The sequence below is a fragment of the Populus alba genome, chromosome 7 (assembly GCF_005239225.2).
Source record: "Populus alba chromosome 7, ASM523922v2, whole genome shotgun sequence".
NCBI classification, from domain to species: Eukaryota; Viridiplantae; Streptophyta; class Magnoliopsida; order Malpighiales; family Salicaceae; genus Populus; species Populus alba.
Genome location: NC_133290.1, coordinates 2,151,400 through 2,167,171, shown reverse-complemented (window position 1 = coordinate 2,167,171; position 15,772 = coordinate 2,151,400). Strand labels below are relative to the sequence as shown.

General features: G+C 36.3%; 2 protein-coding genes across 2 annotated transcripts; one reads left to right on the top strand and one right to left on the bottom strand.

Moving 5' to 3' along the window:
* On the top strand, positions 1–2,316 carry LOC118050545 (uncharacterized). Its single transcript, XM_035060930.2, has one exon. It carries the CDS (start codon positions 320–322, stop codon positions 2,096–2,098), a length of 1,779 nt encoding a protein of 592 aa, XP_034916821.1. The 5' UTR covers positions 1–319; the 3' UTR covers positions 2,099–2,316.
* A 323-nt stretch (positions 2,317–2,639) lies between these two features.
* Positions 2,640–4,485, bottom strand: LOC118050546 (high mobility group B protein 7). The gene is made up of 8 exons (XM_035060931.2): positions 4,173–4,485; positions 3,779–3,861; positions 3,626–3,677; positions 3,412–3,519; positions 3,250–3,307; positions 3,116–3,160; positions 2,929–3,015; positions 2,640–2,836 (listed from the first exon to the last, which is right to left on the bottom strand). Exons 1-8 carry the CDS (start codon positions 4,274–4,276, stop codon positions 2,789–2,791), a joined length of 585 nt encoding a protein of 194 aa, XP_034916822.1. The 5' UTR covers positions 4,277–4,485; the 3' UTR covers positions 2,640–2,788.
* Positions 4,486–15,772: the final 11,287 nt, after the last annotated feature.

Genomic DNA, 15,772 nt, shown 5'->3' with positions numbered 1-15,772 from the left:
TTTTTTTTCTTTCCTTCTTTATTATGGTACTGCTATAAATATAAGAGACATGGTTCAGTTTCTTGCAGCCCTCGGTTGAAACCACAATTATATTTCTTGAAATCTCTCTTAAGAATCATGTTTATCATCATTATACCTTCCTGTCTACGTGAAGAAATGGAATAGAATAAACCACAGAGGTCTGCTTTACACCCTTTTCCTACTTTATTTGTGCTCAGAGTGTATTAGCTTTTTCCCATTCAAAGTTCTTCTTGTCAGATCAAAAATCCATATATTCTAAGACCTCTCTCTCTGATCTGATCAAGACCCACTTCCCAAAATGCAGATTCTAAGATGGGTTTCTAAGCTTTTCCTGCTATCCTTCTTTCTAGCTTCACCACTGTCACTTGCTCAAACAATAACCCCGCTGCAGACCTCAGTTTGCGCAGAGGCGGACCGGGTAGCTCTTCTCGGCTTCAAAGCAAGAATCTTGAAGGATACTACAGATATTCTCTCTTCATGGATAGGGAAGGATTGTTGCGGAGGGGATTGGGAGGGTGTTCAATGCAACCCTGCTACAGGTAGGGTTACTGATTTGGTGTTGCAGGGACCTGCGAGGGACAGTGGCATTTACATGAGGGGCACTTTGTCACCTTCTCTTGGCAGTTTGGCATCCTTAGAGGTGATGGTGATAAGTGGTATGAAGCATATTGCAGGTCCTATTCCTGAAAGCTTCTCTACTTTGACCCATCTCACACAATTGGTCCTCGAGGATAATTCTCTTGAAGGGAACATTCCTCCTGGTTTAGGCCGCTTGCCCTTGCTCAATATCCTCTCATTGAATGGAAACCGTTTGAGAGGGCAGATTCCTCCAAGCCTAGGGAATTTTAAAAAGCTCCAGCAGTTGAGTTTAGCGAGAAATTTGTTATCAGGTCCTATCCCAACCACTTTCCAAAATTTCCTTAGTTTGCAATCTCTTGATTTGAGTTTCAATTTGTTGTCTGGGTTGATTCCAGATATTCTGGGGCACTTTCAAAACCTCACCTTCATTGACCTGTCCAATAACCAATTGTCTGGGCTCTTACCACCTTCACTGTTCAGCCTGGTCAAACTTCAGGACTTGTCCCTGGATCATAACCAGCTGACAGGAAGAATCCCAAGCCAAATTGCGGGCCTAAAATCTCTTACTCATCTGTCTTTGAGTTCTAATAGGCTTACAGGTCAAATTCCTGCATCCATTTCAAGCTTACAGAACCTTTGGTACCTTAACTTGTCCAGAAATGGGCTCTCGGATCCCCTTCCAGCTATTCAAGGCAGAGGTCTTCCTTCTCTGTTGTCAATAGACCTGTCCTACAACCACCTCAGTTTAGGCACAGTTCCTGGTTGGATCAAAGATAGACAACTTTCAGATGTTCATCTAGCTGGCTGTAAACTTGGAGGAAACCTTCCAAAATTTACAAGACCAGATTCTTTGAGCTCTTTAGACCTATCTGATAACTTCCTCGTAGATGGCATTGCTGGTTTCTTCACCAACATGTCTAATTTGCAAAAGCTCAAGCTGTCAAACAACCACTTGAAGTTCGACCTTCTCGACATGAAATTGCCAGATGGAATTTCTTCAATCGAGATCCAATCAAATCAGCTCAGTGGGTTTCTCTCAAGGATCTTAAATAACAGGACAAGCAGCTTTTTGGAGGTTTTAGATGTATCGGGGAACCAAATTTCAGGCACAATGCCAGAATTCATTGAAGGATTGAGCTTGAAGGTTCTAAACATAGGAAGCAATAAGATTGCAGGTCAGTTCCCTGGTTCAATCTCAAACCTGAAAGAACTGGAGAGGATGGATATTTCAAGGAACCAGATAACAGGCACCATTCCAACTACCTTGGGGCTCTTGTCGAATCTTCAATGGCTTGACCTTTCTATCAACAGACTCACGGGGAAAATCCCAACCAGCTTGTTGGGGATTGCAAATCTGAGACATGCAAACTTCAGGGCCAACAGGCTTTGTGGAGAGATCCCACAAGGTAGACCTTATAATATCTTCCCTGCAGGTGCTTATGCTCACAATCTATGCTTATGTGGCAAGCCTCTGCCACTTTGTAGGACAAAGAAGTGAAAAATAAGGAGAAATGGGCCAGTCTGATGCTGACTCAATTACCAAGGATACAAGCTCAATATCAAATGAGCATTGTCACCTGAGTGGCAAGGATGACAGTTTATGTTTTCTGCAACAGTTATAGTTCATTTTTTGTTCTTTTGCTTAAAATTCCTGTAGCCATGTTTAGTGATACATATCATGTCACTGAAGAAATAAAATCCCATTATTTATAGCCATTTTCACTCCATATTTGCAATTTACCATCCATCTACAAGCATGCATGAAAATACAACTTGTCTGCAGAATTGGAAACTCAAGATTGGCATTGACCATGTTATAATTATAGTTATAAAAACTGCTATTTGGCACATCTCATCTGACAGGCCATGGTAGAATCGAATTGAACATCCAAATCTCAGCAACAGCAATTCATATCTCATATTAAAGTTATGAAGGGGCTCCATCAATCACCATTAAAGAAAGAAGTTAAGAGCTCAGCCACATTAATGGCTCAAAAGATAAGAAGCTGCATCGAAGAATCTAAAGAAACTGCAACTCATGCTTAAAGACACCAAGATTGCATTGCTCTAAACAAACTCCATACCAGTTAACTAAAGGAGATCCAAAATTTACAAGGCAACTAGGCAGACTCACTACCAGAAAACAGAACTACAAAATAAACACTTTCAAATTTCCTCCTTTTTCATCTCACAGTTCATGATCAGCTACTTCCTTCTCTGAAGAAACCCCTTTGTCCTGAATAAAAACAAACGAAACAAACAACTTATAGTATTAAATCCATAACATTGACAATAAATCAATAAATTCAGAAATGATTGCGAACCCACATCTTCATTTTCAGCGTTGTCACTCTCCAATGCCTTGTCATACTCTGCCTTGAGCTCAGCAGCCTTATCCACATATTGCTTCTTCTCCTGAAATAAATTCAAGTTAAAACAAAACAATTACAAACCATTCAATAGCTATTAAGTGTGTACACAAATGATTATAACAATGTGTTAAATCAACACTCACTTCATCGGTCATTGACTTCCATCTCACACCACCTTCCTTCGCAACCTGAATTTTGTTAAACACAGCCTTAGCATTAGTAAACCCAACCCACAAAACAAACCTGAAAAAGACATGCAACACTACATTTAATTTACCATCTTAACATCCTTAGAGTCCGGGTTCGCTTCCTTGTATTCCTTCCTAAAGTCATCCCTAATTATTAAACAATGAAACACGTCAATGCAAACATCCCCAATTAAACACAAATTATCACAACATTATATTGCATCACACAAACAAGCAGCAGAGAGCCTTACATAAAGAGAAAGAATGCAGTGGGAGGGCGTTTCGGTGCATTTGGATCCCTGCCCTTCTTTTCTTTTTTAGCTTTCTTCAATTTTGGCTCAGTTGAACTTCCTTTCTTCCTACAAAAGGAAAAATAAAATCACAAACCAAATCGTAAATTCATAATAACCAAATTATAACAAATAATTAGCCAATAAATAAGCTAGTACAAGAAACGAGTAGTACCTCTCAGCTGGTTTCTGCTTAGCTTCAGTTGGCTTTTCAACAACTTGAGCCTCTAAATCATAAAAAGTAATAGAAACCCATTTAGTAATTGACCTACTACCAAGTGATAGAACTAATTGTTTAATTACACCAAGACGATGGTACCGAACCAACCCAAATTCATCTTGATCTTAGCATCAAGGCTACAGCTGTGGAAACTTATAAGAGCCACTGGTACATCCTTCTTGCACTCCTCACTGCATAAATTTATTTCACATTTCAATCCAATTCCTCTCATCAAATCAATTCAAAAAACAGAACCCGCCAATTATTTCATTAATTTATTACTCTGTGACTGGGTTTCTCCATTTTTTCGGAAATTCAGAGAACCCATAATTTTAAACCCCAGAACCAAGTCAGTGACACGGAATTAGATTAAGAAAAAACCCCAGAAACAGAATTTGCCTAAAAAAGCTACATGTCTTTAAAACCTCCAGACAAAGATAAGAAAAACTCAGGATGATTAACATAAAAAAAGGTGGGGGAAAATGGGAAAGCAAGAAAATACCATTTAGCAAAAGCACTCCCATCTTTCGCACGAACAAGTGATGTGGTAGTATTGGCATCAACAGACCCATCTGTAGACTCAGCCTCCACTCTCTTCCTTGCCATTTCTTCTTCTTCTACTTCTTCTTCTAACTCGTGAGAAATTTGTTTTTTCCTTAATTCTTCTCTTTGAGCGATGCTTTTTATTTTTTCGTTTTGACTCTTTTGAGAATAAGAAGAAATGGGCTTCGCTGTGTTTTTTAAGGGGGGAATTGAAAATAAAAGAGAGGGAAATTCCAGCTTTGGCGGTCTAAAAATGGCGCCGATTGGTTGCTTTCGGTTTTTGATGTGTGAGGGAAATGATTTTTTGACGTGGATCCATGACTTGGCAACACATATCCACCCTTGGAGTTTTCTCAGGTTTTTATACCGACGGTCTAGATTTCTCTCTCTCTTCAAGGAACTTGCGCGCGGGTCTTCGGAACCCCTAAAGCTAGAGAGTTATATAACTTAAAAGTAATTAATTATGATCGGGTCCCTGTAGTTTAAGCATATAATTGGTCAGTCCTCATGGCCTGGATAACTATCATTTCATGCCTATGTTTTTACTCGACCGACCATCAAGAGAATTTTCAAGCAAGTTTGAGCATCAACTAGAATTGAATCACCTCCATGCATACTTCTCAAGAACACAAATCCTCTATAATACATCAGCTTCATTTTCTTTTTCAAAGTACTTCGTTTCTTAATTTTCTGTAAAATAGGAGGGGAAATGGGTAAAGAAAGAAAGGATAAAAACCAGAACATTGAACGGTGAACTATTTAAACCACTGGAACCAAGATACAAGGTTCTGTTGATGCCTAGACACACACCAAGTGAGAGTTAGGACTGGTCTGAGCCGCAAATAAGTTGATATCATATACGGTGGTGGGGCTCAGACTCGGTGGCGAAATGGGCCATTGCTGTGATGATGATGATCGAATGGTCCAAGCCTTCGCATGCATTTCTTTTGTCAGAGGGCGGCCTCCAGCGGAGCAGGAGGACAAATTCCATATAATAGCTTGTGTGATAATGTGGGTTCAAAGGACATGGATGGATGATGTAATGATAATTGTTACGGGTTAAAATGTTTTTTTATTTAGAATTATTTTAAAATGAGCACATGTTAAAATAATCTAAAAATATTTATAAAAAATAAATAAATAAATTTTTAAAAAAAATACAATTTTAACCGCAACGCATCATCACCATCCAGTTCCCGGGAACTCTTGCGTAATATAATAATAATACCTTATGAAAAACCAACAATACCCAATTCAAGGCAAGCTGGCATGCATTGTGTTTGCTCTCTTCATACTTGCTACATTGACTAATGTAAGAATTCAAGTCATAAAAGAGGCTCTACGTTTCCAGCATGGTCCACACTCTTCAAACTCGAGAACCAATAAATCAAAACGGGAGCAAATTTCCCATTTCCACCGGTAGCCTATGCATAAAAACGACAAAATTCCGACTGTACAAAACAATAATGACCTTTCAAGTTCGTTGGGCAGCATGGTGCAACACAAAATTACTGCAAGCAAGGAGATCAGAAAGAATGATAATGGATGGCACTGGGTAACAAAACAAGTAGAAGATGCTGACAGATGATTCAAGCCAAGCTGCCATACATTTTGTTTTTGCCTGGAAGTGGTGCAGGAGGAGGATAGAGACAATTCAACCATGTCCTACTAGCCATGCAGTTTAGAAGAAATGGATGGTGAATTTAATCAAATCAAGCAGAGAATCCACAAATCACTGGTGTATAAAATGACAAGCCATTGAGTTCTTGGCTTAAACCGAGACTTATACCATGTAGATCTGCGCATATAGGATACTGAGAGCACAACCGGTTTGGCATTAACAGTACTGAAAGCAACCACTGCACCAGAAAAGAATAGGATCTATACCTCACTCTGTACTCTCTCTTTACTTCTTTCAGTTTTTTGAAGTGGGATCCCAAGATTAATGACACAAAGATCAACTTTTTCGTGCTTCCACCTTGATCCATTGATGAATTGTTAAGAGAAAGAGATCAAGATCTGAACATATGATGTTTTGAAAGATCGTGTATATGTATATATAAGCTAGAGCAGCAACCATTGGAAGTTGGGTTCTAATTTCAAAATTACATACACTGATCTCTCCACTAAATATTAAAACTTGACCTAGAACTAGACTTCGAATAGCAAGGAGTTAGAATCAAGAGGAAAAACAAAGGAAAAGCATATCCTTTTGCTTGATAAGTAACTTCTCTTGCTAAAAGTAGTGCAGATACTACCGCTTGTGCCTCATCTACTGTCATTATGTTGTTGAGAGTTGAAAACTTCACGATCAGCAGAAGAAACCAAAGTTGCCATCATCAAAGTTGAGAGCATAGCTGAAGGGATCGTAATTGAAGCTAAGCCTTTGCTTGGACTTGCTGCTCTTCACTTGTCTCCTTATCTCCGCTCTAACCCTCCAAAACAAGCTCCTTAGCTTCCTCTTACCACACAAAACCACCCTATTTGAATCAACACAAAACCCAATAACACCCATCTTTGAACCAGTACCTCTCTCTCTTTCTTTCAAGTGACCAAAAACACAAGAGCGAAGAAAGAGGTGGATTGTGCTGATAGTTATGTGGAGGATACATTGTATATATATAAAAGGGTACCCGATGCTTTGGCTTTGGCTTGGACGGCAAGGCTAGTCACAGGCAAGTTTGGCATTGCGGTTTAATTGTCTTTTTGAAAAGAATTAAATATTGTTTTGATTTAAAAAACAATATGTATCATTCTCCGGAGCAGTGACTAAAGCTGAGCGTGAGGCAGTGAAGTGAAAGGGAGTCCCTGCCGAGACTGTTAAAAGTCTGATGGCTGTTGTCCGAAAGGGTACAGGTGGCTGGCTAGCTAGCTAGTGATACGGGTTATATTCACATGGGGCTGGCCGGCTGGCTGGCTGGCTTAAAAGAGTGCTTGCTGTACATGGGTGACAAAAGTTGAGGTTAGGGTTCCAAGTTCATGTGTAAAATGTATACAGCAAGGCTTTGCCTCTGAAAGCTGCTACCATACTGTTTCTTGCATGAGCACCGCACTGCCTTGGATTGCCCATACTGTTGTGTGTATTTAATTGATTGGATGCGTGGATTCTACTCTCTCCCTTGGACTTTTGATGGACGCTTGATTGGATGTGTGTTTCTGTCCTTTCGACCCCTTTTTCTTAAGTTTTTTTTTTTTTTAAAAAAAAAAAAAAGACATCCATAAAAAGGTGAAGAGGGTCGCAAGTTTCGATTCTAGTTTTTTTTTTTTTTTTTCTGCAGATAAAGTAAATAAATCTTGCCTTTTAATAGGCTAAAAAAACTATCCTAAAATATAAAAAATATATTATGAAATTTAAAATAACAAAAAAAATCCAAGGAAATCAAAGATAATCGGCAAAACATGATCTTCTAATAAATCTAATTTTAAGAAATCTATTTTGATAGCTAGAAATGATCTCCAATAAACACCGATTAAAAAACAAATAAATATCACGAATAAAAAACGATTAAAACAAGGTTTTTATTTATACTTCAATAGGTTACATTGTTCTAACAAGGAAACATATTGAACTGTGTTTTTTTTTTTTCTTTTCAGAATAGCGTATTCTATGTGGATGTGTTATCCCCGTCAATTTAACCTACTAATTTACTATTTTCCTTTCTTTAATTTTCTAATACTATGGCTGGAAGGAAATTAACAGACTTCTCCATTGAACATTGAGAGGACGGGGCTTCCACTGTTTGTTCTTGTTGTTCCTACTTCCTACTGCTAGTACTTCCCTTTAAGTGCCTGGAAATGTGATATGAAATGATTTTTTGAAGTGTATTTTATTTAAAATAATATTTTTTTTATATCAAAATATTAAGACTGTAAAAAAATACCAGCAATATATTAAGCTGAAGCTTTTTTAAAAACAAATGCATGAGCATGTTGCGTTAGCTGTGTATTAGAATGGTCTTGAATCTATATGGATATGATCCCAGCACCGAACCCTATAGATGTCCACACGATGACTTTTTTGCTAGTGAATTACAAGACAATTAATAATGTCGATGATCACAGAGGTAATTAATTAATGCATATATAGCCATAAAATAAAAAATAAAAAAAAGAATTCAAACATGGTCATTAGGGTATGATCCAAACTCCAAGATTCATTTAGTGAAGCCAAGAGATTCATGCTGCGCCGAAATACGCTTTTAAGGCGAGTAACAATATTGCCAAGATTCCTCCTTGTCCGGTCCGGTAATGTCCCGAAACCTCCATACATAAGAAGCCAACTAATTTACTATTGCTCAGTTACATCGCCCAGAGTGGAGACTGGCAGCAAGCAACTACCACCACTGGTCCCCTGCAAGGAAATCTAGAGGGAATCCTGGTGAGTTTATCTTGCCTTGAAGAGCTCAAATTCCTTGATTTAAAGTGTAATTAATTATTATTAATATTAAGTGGTAACGATCGAATGGATCAAGGGTTTGAGACATGGCAGTGTTAAGATATGGAATGGAGCAGTATTGTGATTACGAACGTGTTGGGTCTCGAGCTACGAGCCCGCTGATGCTAAAGGTGGGAACACGGTGACGCAGCCATTGGCATGCCCGGCTTGACCAGTCCCTTTCACTAGTGCCCTGCCTTTCTCCCTCCATCTCAAACTTATCACCCCATGTTTTACTCAACTCCTTACACGATCATGATCACCTTCCCCGCAGCCTCGCGCTACCCCTGATCCTATCTGATCCTGTTCATCTTTCTTTGCCTCTTGTCAAATGTTGTAGCAGTACGTTGCAATAACTCGTGTGTCGTTGAATGCGCAAACAGGATACCCGGAATATATTATTAATTATTGGTTGCTCTTTAATTTCTTATTGTTCTGTATTAAAATAATGAAAAAACATTAAATATTTAATTTGAAATAAAAACATGTTAAATTGTAGACAAACTTTCTCTTCAAATCACCAGTGAAATGAAACCTTCACATGGGTCGTGAATGTATGTTTTTTATATTATTTCTAGACGTGAAGTTAGTTTTTGTCGGAGGTTGATTTATTCATAGAATTTCCAACTTCTCGCAAATATATCTATACCCTTCTTTAATTCTGAAAACTTATCTTCCATGACAATTTTCCACCGAGATTTTCAAATTCATATTAAGGGGTTAATTACTTGATGATTTCACGGTAGAGAATATGGTTTCATGATTTTTTTTAAGTTTTGATATGATAAAGTTTACATTAATTTAAAAAATATTATTTTAATATATTAAAAAAAACATTTTAAAAAATAATCTCAAAACATAACACAGGAGAGATAACAGTGGGTAATTATGGCATATATAGCAACTGGGATCGTTGGAGTAGTTTTGAAATGTATAATGCTAAAAAAGGGGTGCATGCATGGCAAAAAAATGCCCAATAATAACGAAGCAAGCATTCATTCTGTGCAGCATTAAATTAGCCTGACATTATCGTTCTTGTTATTATAATCCAGTAAAGAATTAAAAGCAAGATCAAAGTAGTTTCCTGCAGAGAAGGAGGCTAATTAACTCCTGCCATGTGTGCTGTAGCTTGCTTTGCTTTCATGCACCCTCGCGCCTGTGGCTCCTTCCTTTTTCTAATGTAAAATCAATTGAAAATTTGTACTAGACAGCTAGCTAGCTATACAACTCACGAGACCTTGGAATCCTTTTTTTTTTCTCAAGGTTATTTCGGATTGAATGTGTGTGTGTATATATATATATAACAACTCACGAGACCTTGGAATCCTTTTTTTTTCTCAAGGTTATTTCGGATTGAATGTGTGTGTGTGTGTGTGTGTGTGTGTGTGTGTGTGAACAACTGATCTCCTTCCTTCCTGGACAATAAAGGAGTCGATCCTTTACACGACGAATAATGCCGAATATATAGAAAGAAACTCTGCGCGTGAAGAGGTTATATGTGGAGAAAAGTGTTCCGTCTCACTAATTCTTCACCTGCTCAATGTCAAGTCACATTCATTACACTCGCCAGCAATAGCTCCTCCTGAACCAGGGAGAACAGAGATTTTCTATTCTTTTTAATATTCTGGGAAGATCACGGTGCACTCAAACTTGCTTTATATACATCACGGGTCATCCTTGCATGCTACCTTTGGATTAAAACTTGCATGCTATACATCACGGGTCAACAGCTTGCATGTTGTCGCTTTCCTTTCCAAAACATCAATCCTTCAAGGCCTGTTTGATTAATGAAGATGGTTTTATTTTCCAAATTTTTTTTATATGTAATATTTGATTCGTATTTTTTTAATAATTTTTCTTTAAATATTAATAAGTTAATTTTTAATTTATTTTTCATGACATGATGAAATAGTAAGAAATATTTTTAAACTTATTTCACGTAAAACTACCGATCATGAAAAATAATTCACTTTCAGTGATTTGTTTTTGAAAGAAATCACATTTAAAAAAATAAAAAAAACTTTCCGATACACAAACAATGTTAAGTTAAGGCTAGTGCTTGTCACGTCTGACGGGAAAGAAACTATCCTTTGGAAGATCTTGGAGCAAAGACAGGAGCAGAGCTAGCGATTAATGTTTTTAGTTATTGGGGGTAACGATAATGCATTTGACAAGAAACGAGAAGTTTTCTGTTTTATTGAATGCAAAGACTCGAGGAATCCTAAATCCACTGCACCCATACTTAAAGCTGCACGCTGCCAGTGCATGTGATCATCAGTCTGTTGAGGATCCGTCGCTTTAGGGTTTTTGAGTAAGAAGATGACTCCCTCCCTCCCTCCCTCATCAATTTCGAGTTCTTAACGAGATTGGTATGAGAGCAGTGCTCCTTTAATTAACTCCTTTATCTATTCCTAACATGACAAGGGCTCCTTAAAGGGCTGCAGGCTGCCAATGCATCAACAGTGAAGAGGAGCACTGGTTTCCAAGGCAGCTGGCTGGTAAAGAGCCGCGGTAGCTTTTATTCTTCTTCGCTTTTTTAGAAATACGTTTATCACAAAGAAAGTGTTTTGCAGTGATTTAGATCTTTTAATGTTAAAAATAAAATAAAGATTATTTTACTATTTTTCCAAACAAAATATACTGATCTCCACCACAATATTACAAATAAGTGGGCGCGAGGGTTCATGCAAAGATACAATATAATGAATATACATTGATTAGTCAGACAATTACAGATCTATCCTCGAAACAAAACACAAATCACACGCATCACAATCACATAAAATAAACGAGCCTCTGATCAGAGAGGATGGGAAACTCTCAGGCACCATGTTTTTGTTTTTATTCACTGTTTCAATACATGCATGCATGGTCCTAATTTCTAAAGCAAATCTGGGTTTGGACTTTGGATTTGGAATGGAACCTCTCTTCCTTTACGGCTCCTTGGCAGGTGAGGTTTCATTGTCACGGAGGCAACACGTGCAGTCATGGCCATCACTTTTACCTTGTGTCCTCGCTCCATTCTTAGCAGGGTCTGGTTAGTTATAAATGCACTTGTCTCGCATGCACTACTCTATCAGCTAGCTAGCTAGCTAGGTTATCAATATTCCATGGCCGTTAGTACGTACTGTGGTGATGCAGGGAGGAGGACGAGGGACAACAAAACTGCCCATACAGATGCAGGGAGGGGGAAGAGGGACAACAAAACAGCCCATACACGCACGAGACTTTAACTAATTGCTTGGTTTGTCCATTGCATGCAGTGCGCAGTACCTAGCTCGCTAGCTGCTGCGTCCACCAGATGCTTATAGTTGATTCTTTCTTATATATAGAGACAGGACGTCAATGTGCAACAAATTAACATTATATATAAACAATTCATGATCAATATAAGCTTTGCCCATAAGCTTAATATTGTTCCAACGTCAATACGATCGAGTCCAGAGCCATTGCTTGAGGTTACCACCCGCGGTTCACGCATCCAAGTCGTCGCTGCTAATGTGAGCTTGGTGTAATTAACCTTGTGTACGTCCCTCAACGTGCATGATTACTTGATCTTACCAAGTTCGTCTCATGTAAAGTGGGTCTGGTTTGTTCAAATAAGCCTGGGATTTAACGTGTGACTAGTAACTTCACATCACTGCTCGTATGATCCGTAAATTACAGCTCAGCCCTCTCAGTCTTGTGAAACAAATTAAATAGTCCATTTAGTTTTTAAAAATAATTAATTAGTCTCCATGTTTTTAAATCTATTTATAGCTTAATCTTTTTCGTCCATTATATTATCGTTTTCAATTTATTTCTTTTATAATTGGAAACGGGCCGGGATAGAAAAAGGAAGAAGCGGGTGACATGGAAAGATTTACGAGAAGGGAAGATTTTTTTTTTTTTTGGAAGAAAGTAATGTTAAATTAAGTATAGTCAACACTTGTAACCAAAAAAAAAGCACAGTCAACACTAATTAAAGGGGTGATTAATTTATTTCTTAAGAATGTGTTTTTCATGATTATCAACTTATTTATTCAATCATTGTGGATTATTTAATTATAAATTAAATCATGGGCAATAGCTAGATTATATATATATATATATATATATAGAGAGAGAGAGAGAGAGAGAGATTATTTTTATTGACTTCATTCTCTCCTTGACGGGGCATTGTTGTCTGAATTTATTGGTTGAAGGATGCTAATGAGGATAAAATCCTGATAGAATAAAAAATAATCAAGAGTGGAATTGCTAAAAAAATTATATTATAAAAATTATTTGAGATGATATAAATAACAATTTAAAAAGCGAGGATTAAATAAGACAAATCAAAAAAAATTACAAAGATGATGAAATTGAAATAAATTCAATTTTCATAAGTTATTCCAAATAAAAGATATATTAACTAGAAAATTAAGGACTAAATAAAAAACAAAGAGAAGTTCATAAACTTTATAAAATTTAATGACATAATTTTTTTCAAAACTATTTTTTTAATCACAAGAAAAAATAGACGATAATAAATTCAAATTTAATAATAAAAAAAAACACTACCAAAATTATAAATCATGGTAGCTTGGGTATCATGCATAACAAATCCACAAACCACTCTTAACCTTGTAAATAGGCAAAATAAAAGGAAATAAATCATGAAATCCACAATCACTCAAATATTAAAAAATAAAATAGATAAAAAATAAATTTGAAAATGAAAGATAACAATTTTTTTTAGAAGGCAATATACTAAGTGTGGGTGAACAATTGTTTCTCCACACCCTCTATATTTTATTTTAATAATAATAATAAAAAGAAAAAAAAAAAAAAGGAGCCTTGCTAAATTTGAGAACTGGGAAAACCAGAGTTATCTTACCAACTTGTAACTGGATCATTTACTCTAGAGAATTTAATAATTTAGTTTTTTTTTAAAAAAATTATTTTTTATTTATTTAAAATTTTTTTAAAAATAAATCATAGCGCGATGCTAAGATATTTTTCTGATGCCAACTTAATGCTGAGATGTTTTTTTTGTACCACAATAACCATATAAAAGATAAATTAAAATAAATTATCAACTCTAAATTCTCATAAACACATCATACAATGACTGATTTTTTTAAAATATCAATAACCAAATGAAAAAAAGGATCAAAATGCAAAAGAAAAAAAAACATTGTAGATTTTATTCACTGCAAAAATTTGATAAATACAAACAGAAATACCAAAGAAGAAAAACTTTGGTTGATAAATTGCCGACAAATTTCACCAACAGAAACATTCATTCAGTATCTACCGAGGGAAATATAGTGAGAAAAAAATAATTAAAATGAAGCAAAAAAACGATGGCATGCCATTTTTATCAATGAAATTACTGACGGAATTTATTCCGTCGGTAAATTCATTGATAAACTGTGAATATTTTTCATCATGTCAGTTACAAAATGAATCACCGATGAAAATTCCGTTGATATTTTTCAGAGAGCTCTAGAATTGTTCACTTCCTAATTGCACTTTTAATTATTGTTATTTACAGACAAATCATGATAGATTGAAAAGTCGTTGGTGTTATTTGGTGGTTTTCTGAAAATTTTTGATTAAATTAAAATTTTAAATTAAACATTACAAGTAGAATTACCAACGGATTAAAAAGTCATTGGTAATATTTGGTAGTTTTTGAAATTTTTTGATTAAATTAAAAAATTACAGATAAAATCACTGACAAAATAATTAAAAATATTAATATTTAATTATCCGTCGGTAAAACACCTAAAAAAAAAGCCTTGGAATTTTTTTAAATAGTTACCGATAGAATCACGTATGTTATTTTTCCGAGCAAAATACCAATGAAATGAAGCAGAATAATTTTTGTTTTAGAACACCTTTTTCGTTAGTAATCTATCAGTGATTTTATTGGTAAATTAATTACCAACAGAATGATAATATATATACTGACAGAAAATTTTGTTAATAATCTAAAAATTGTGGTAGTAATTGTAATTCCATATATTAATAAATGTGGAAGAACAAGTGTTTTCCAGCACTTTCTAGCTTAGTACTTGATAATTATAATTTATAACGGTGGTAGAGGTTTGTTGAAGAAGGGTGGCCGTTTCGATGTGGTCGATGTGGTGGAGGGTTGGCTAGTGATTTCAGGTGGATGCGTTGCTGGTTCAGGGTTGTGATATGGTTGGAGTTGCCCGTGGCATTGGTTTTCATCGGATAATGGAAGGGTGGGCTCGCTCGTGGCGAGAGAGAGAGAGAGAGAGAGAGAGAGAGAGAGAGGAGGATCATTGTTTTTTAATGTATTATTTTTTATTGCGAGTGCCCTGGTCTTCACGAGGGAATCAATTGCTTGGGCGAGAAATCACATCCGTCCCCGGAAAAGGGACTTGTTAAATCCGACATTAATTCCCAGATCAGCCACGTCAGGACGTGAGTTTTTTTGTGGGTTCGTGGGCGTGTGCTTGTTGGACTTTGCTTTTAGTTTAAGGACAACTCTCGATATAATCTTAACATGACAACTCTGTTCTTAACAAAACTCTCAGAGTCTCTTCCCTTCTCTCCAACTCCACTCCTCAGTTCTCAAACTGCTAAATCATTACAAACTTGAACACTTGTCTTGCATATTTTCCATCACATTTACAATCAAATGCATGCATGTCAGCGAAAAGAAGCATGCAATCGGTTAAAAATTACAGTATCCTTAACAAAACGCTTGTACGAGGGAGTTGGAACACCCTCAACTCGTGTTTTTAAAAAATTTAAAATTTAATTTTTATTTAAAATTGTTTTTTTTTAATTTAAAAAAACAAAAAAATATCATGATATATATATTTTTTTTAAAATATTTTAAATTACAATTATTACCCGAATGAATTCATGCTCATGCTTACATACTAGCTACTAACCTCCAAAAGATACGGTTGAAAGCAGCATGCTGGCTATAAAGCAATAGGAGCTATGGACACCGTGCTTAACATCTCCGGTAACTAGCACATCAAGATCAAGTGGTTATATATTCTTCCGGCATCGCCGGTACTAAGGAAGAAGTACAATAAAGGCGAGGGGGGCCCATCATGGCATGGGCATGGGAAGAACTGAAAGGAAAACAGAACGGAATTCATAGATGCTTATGGGCC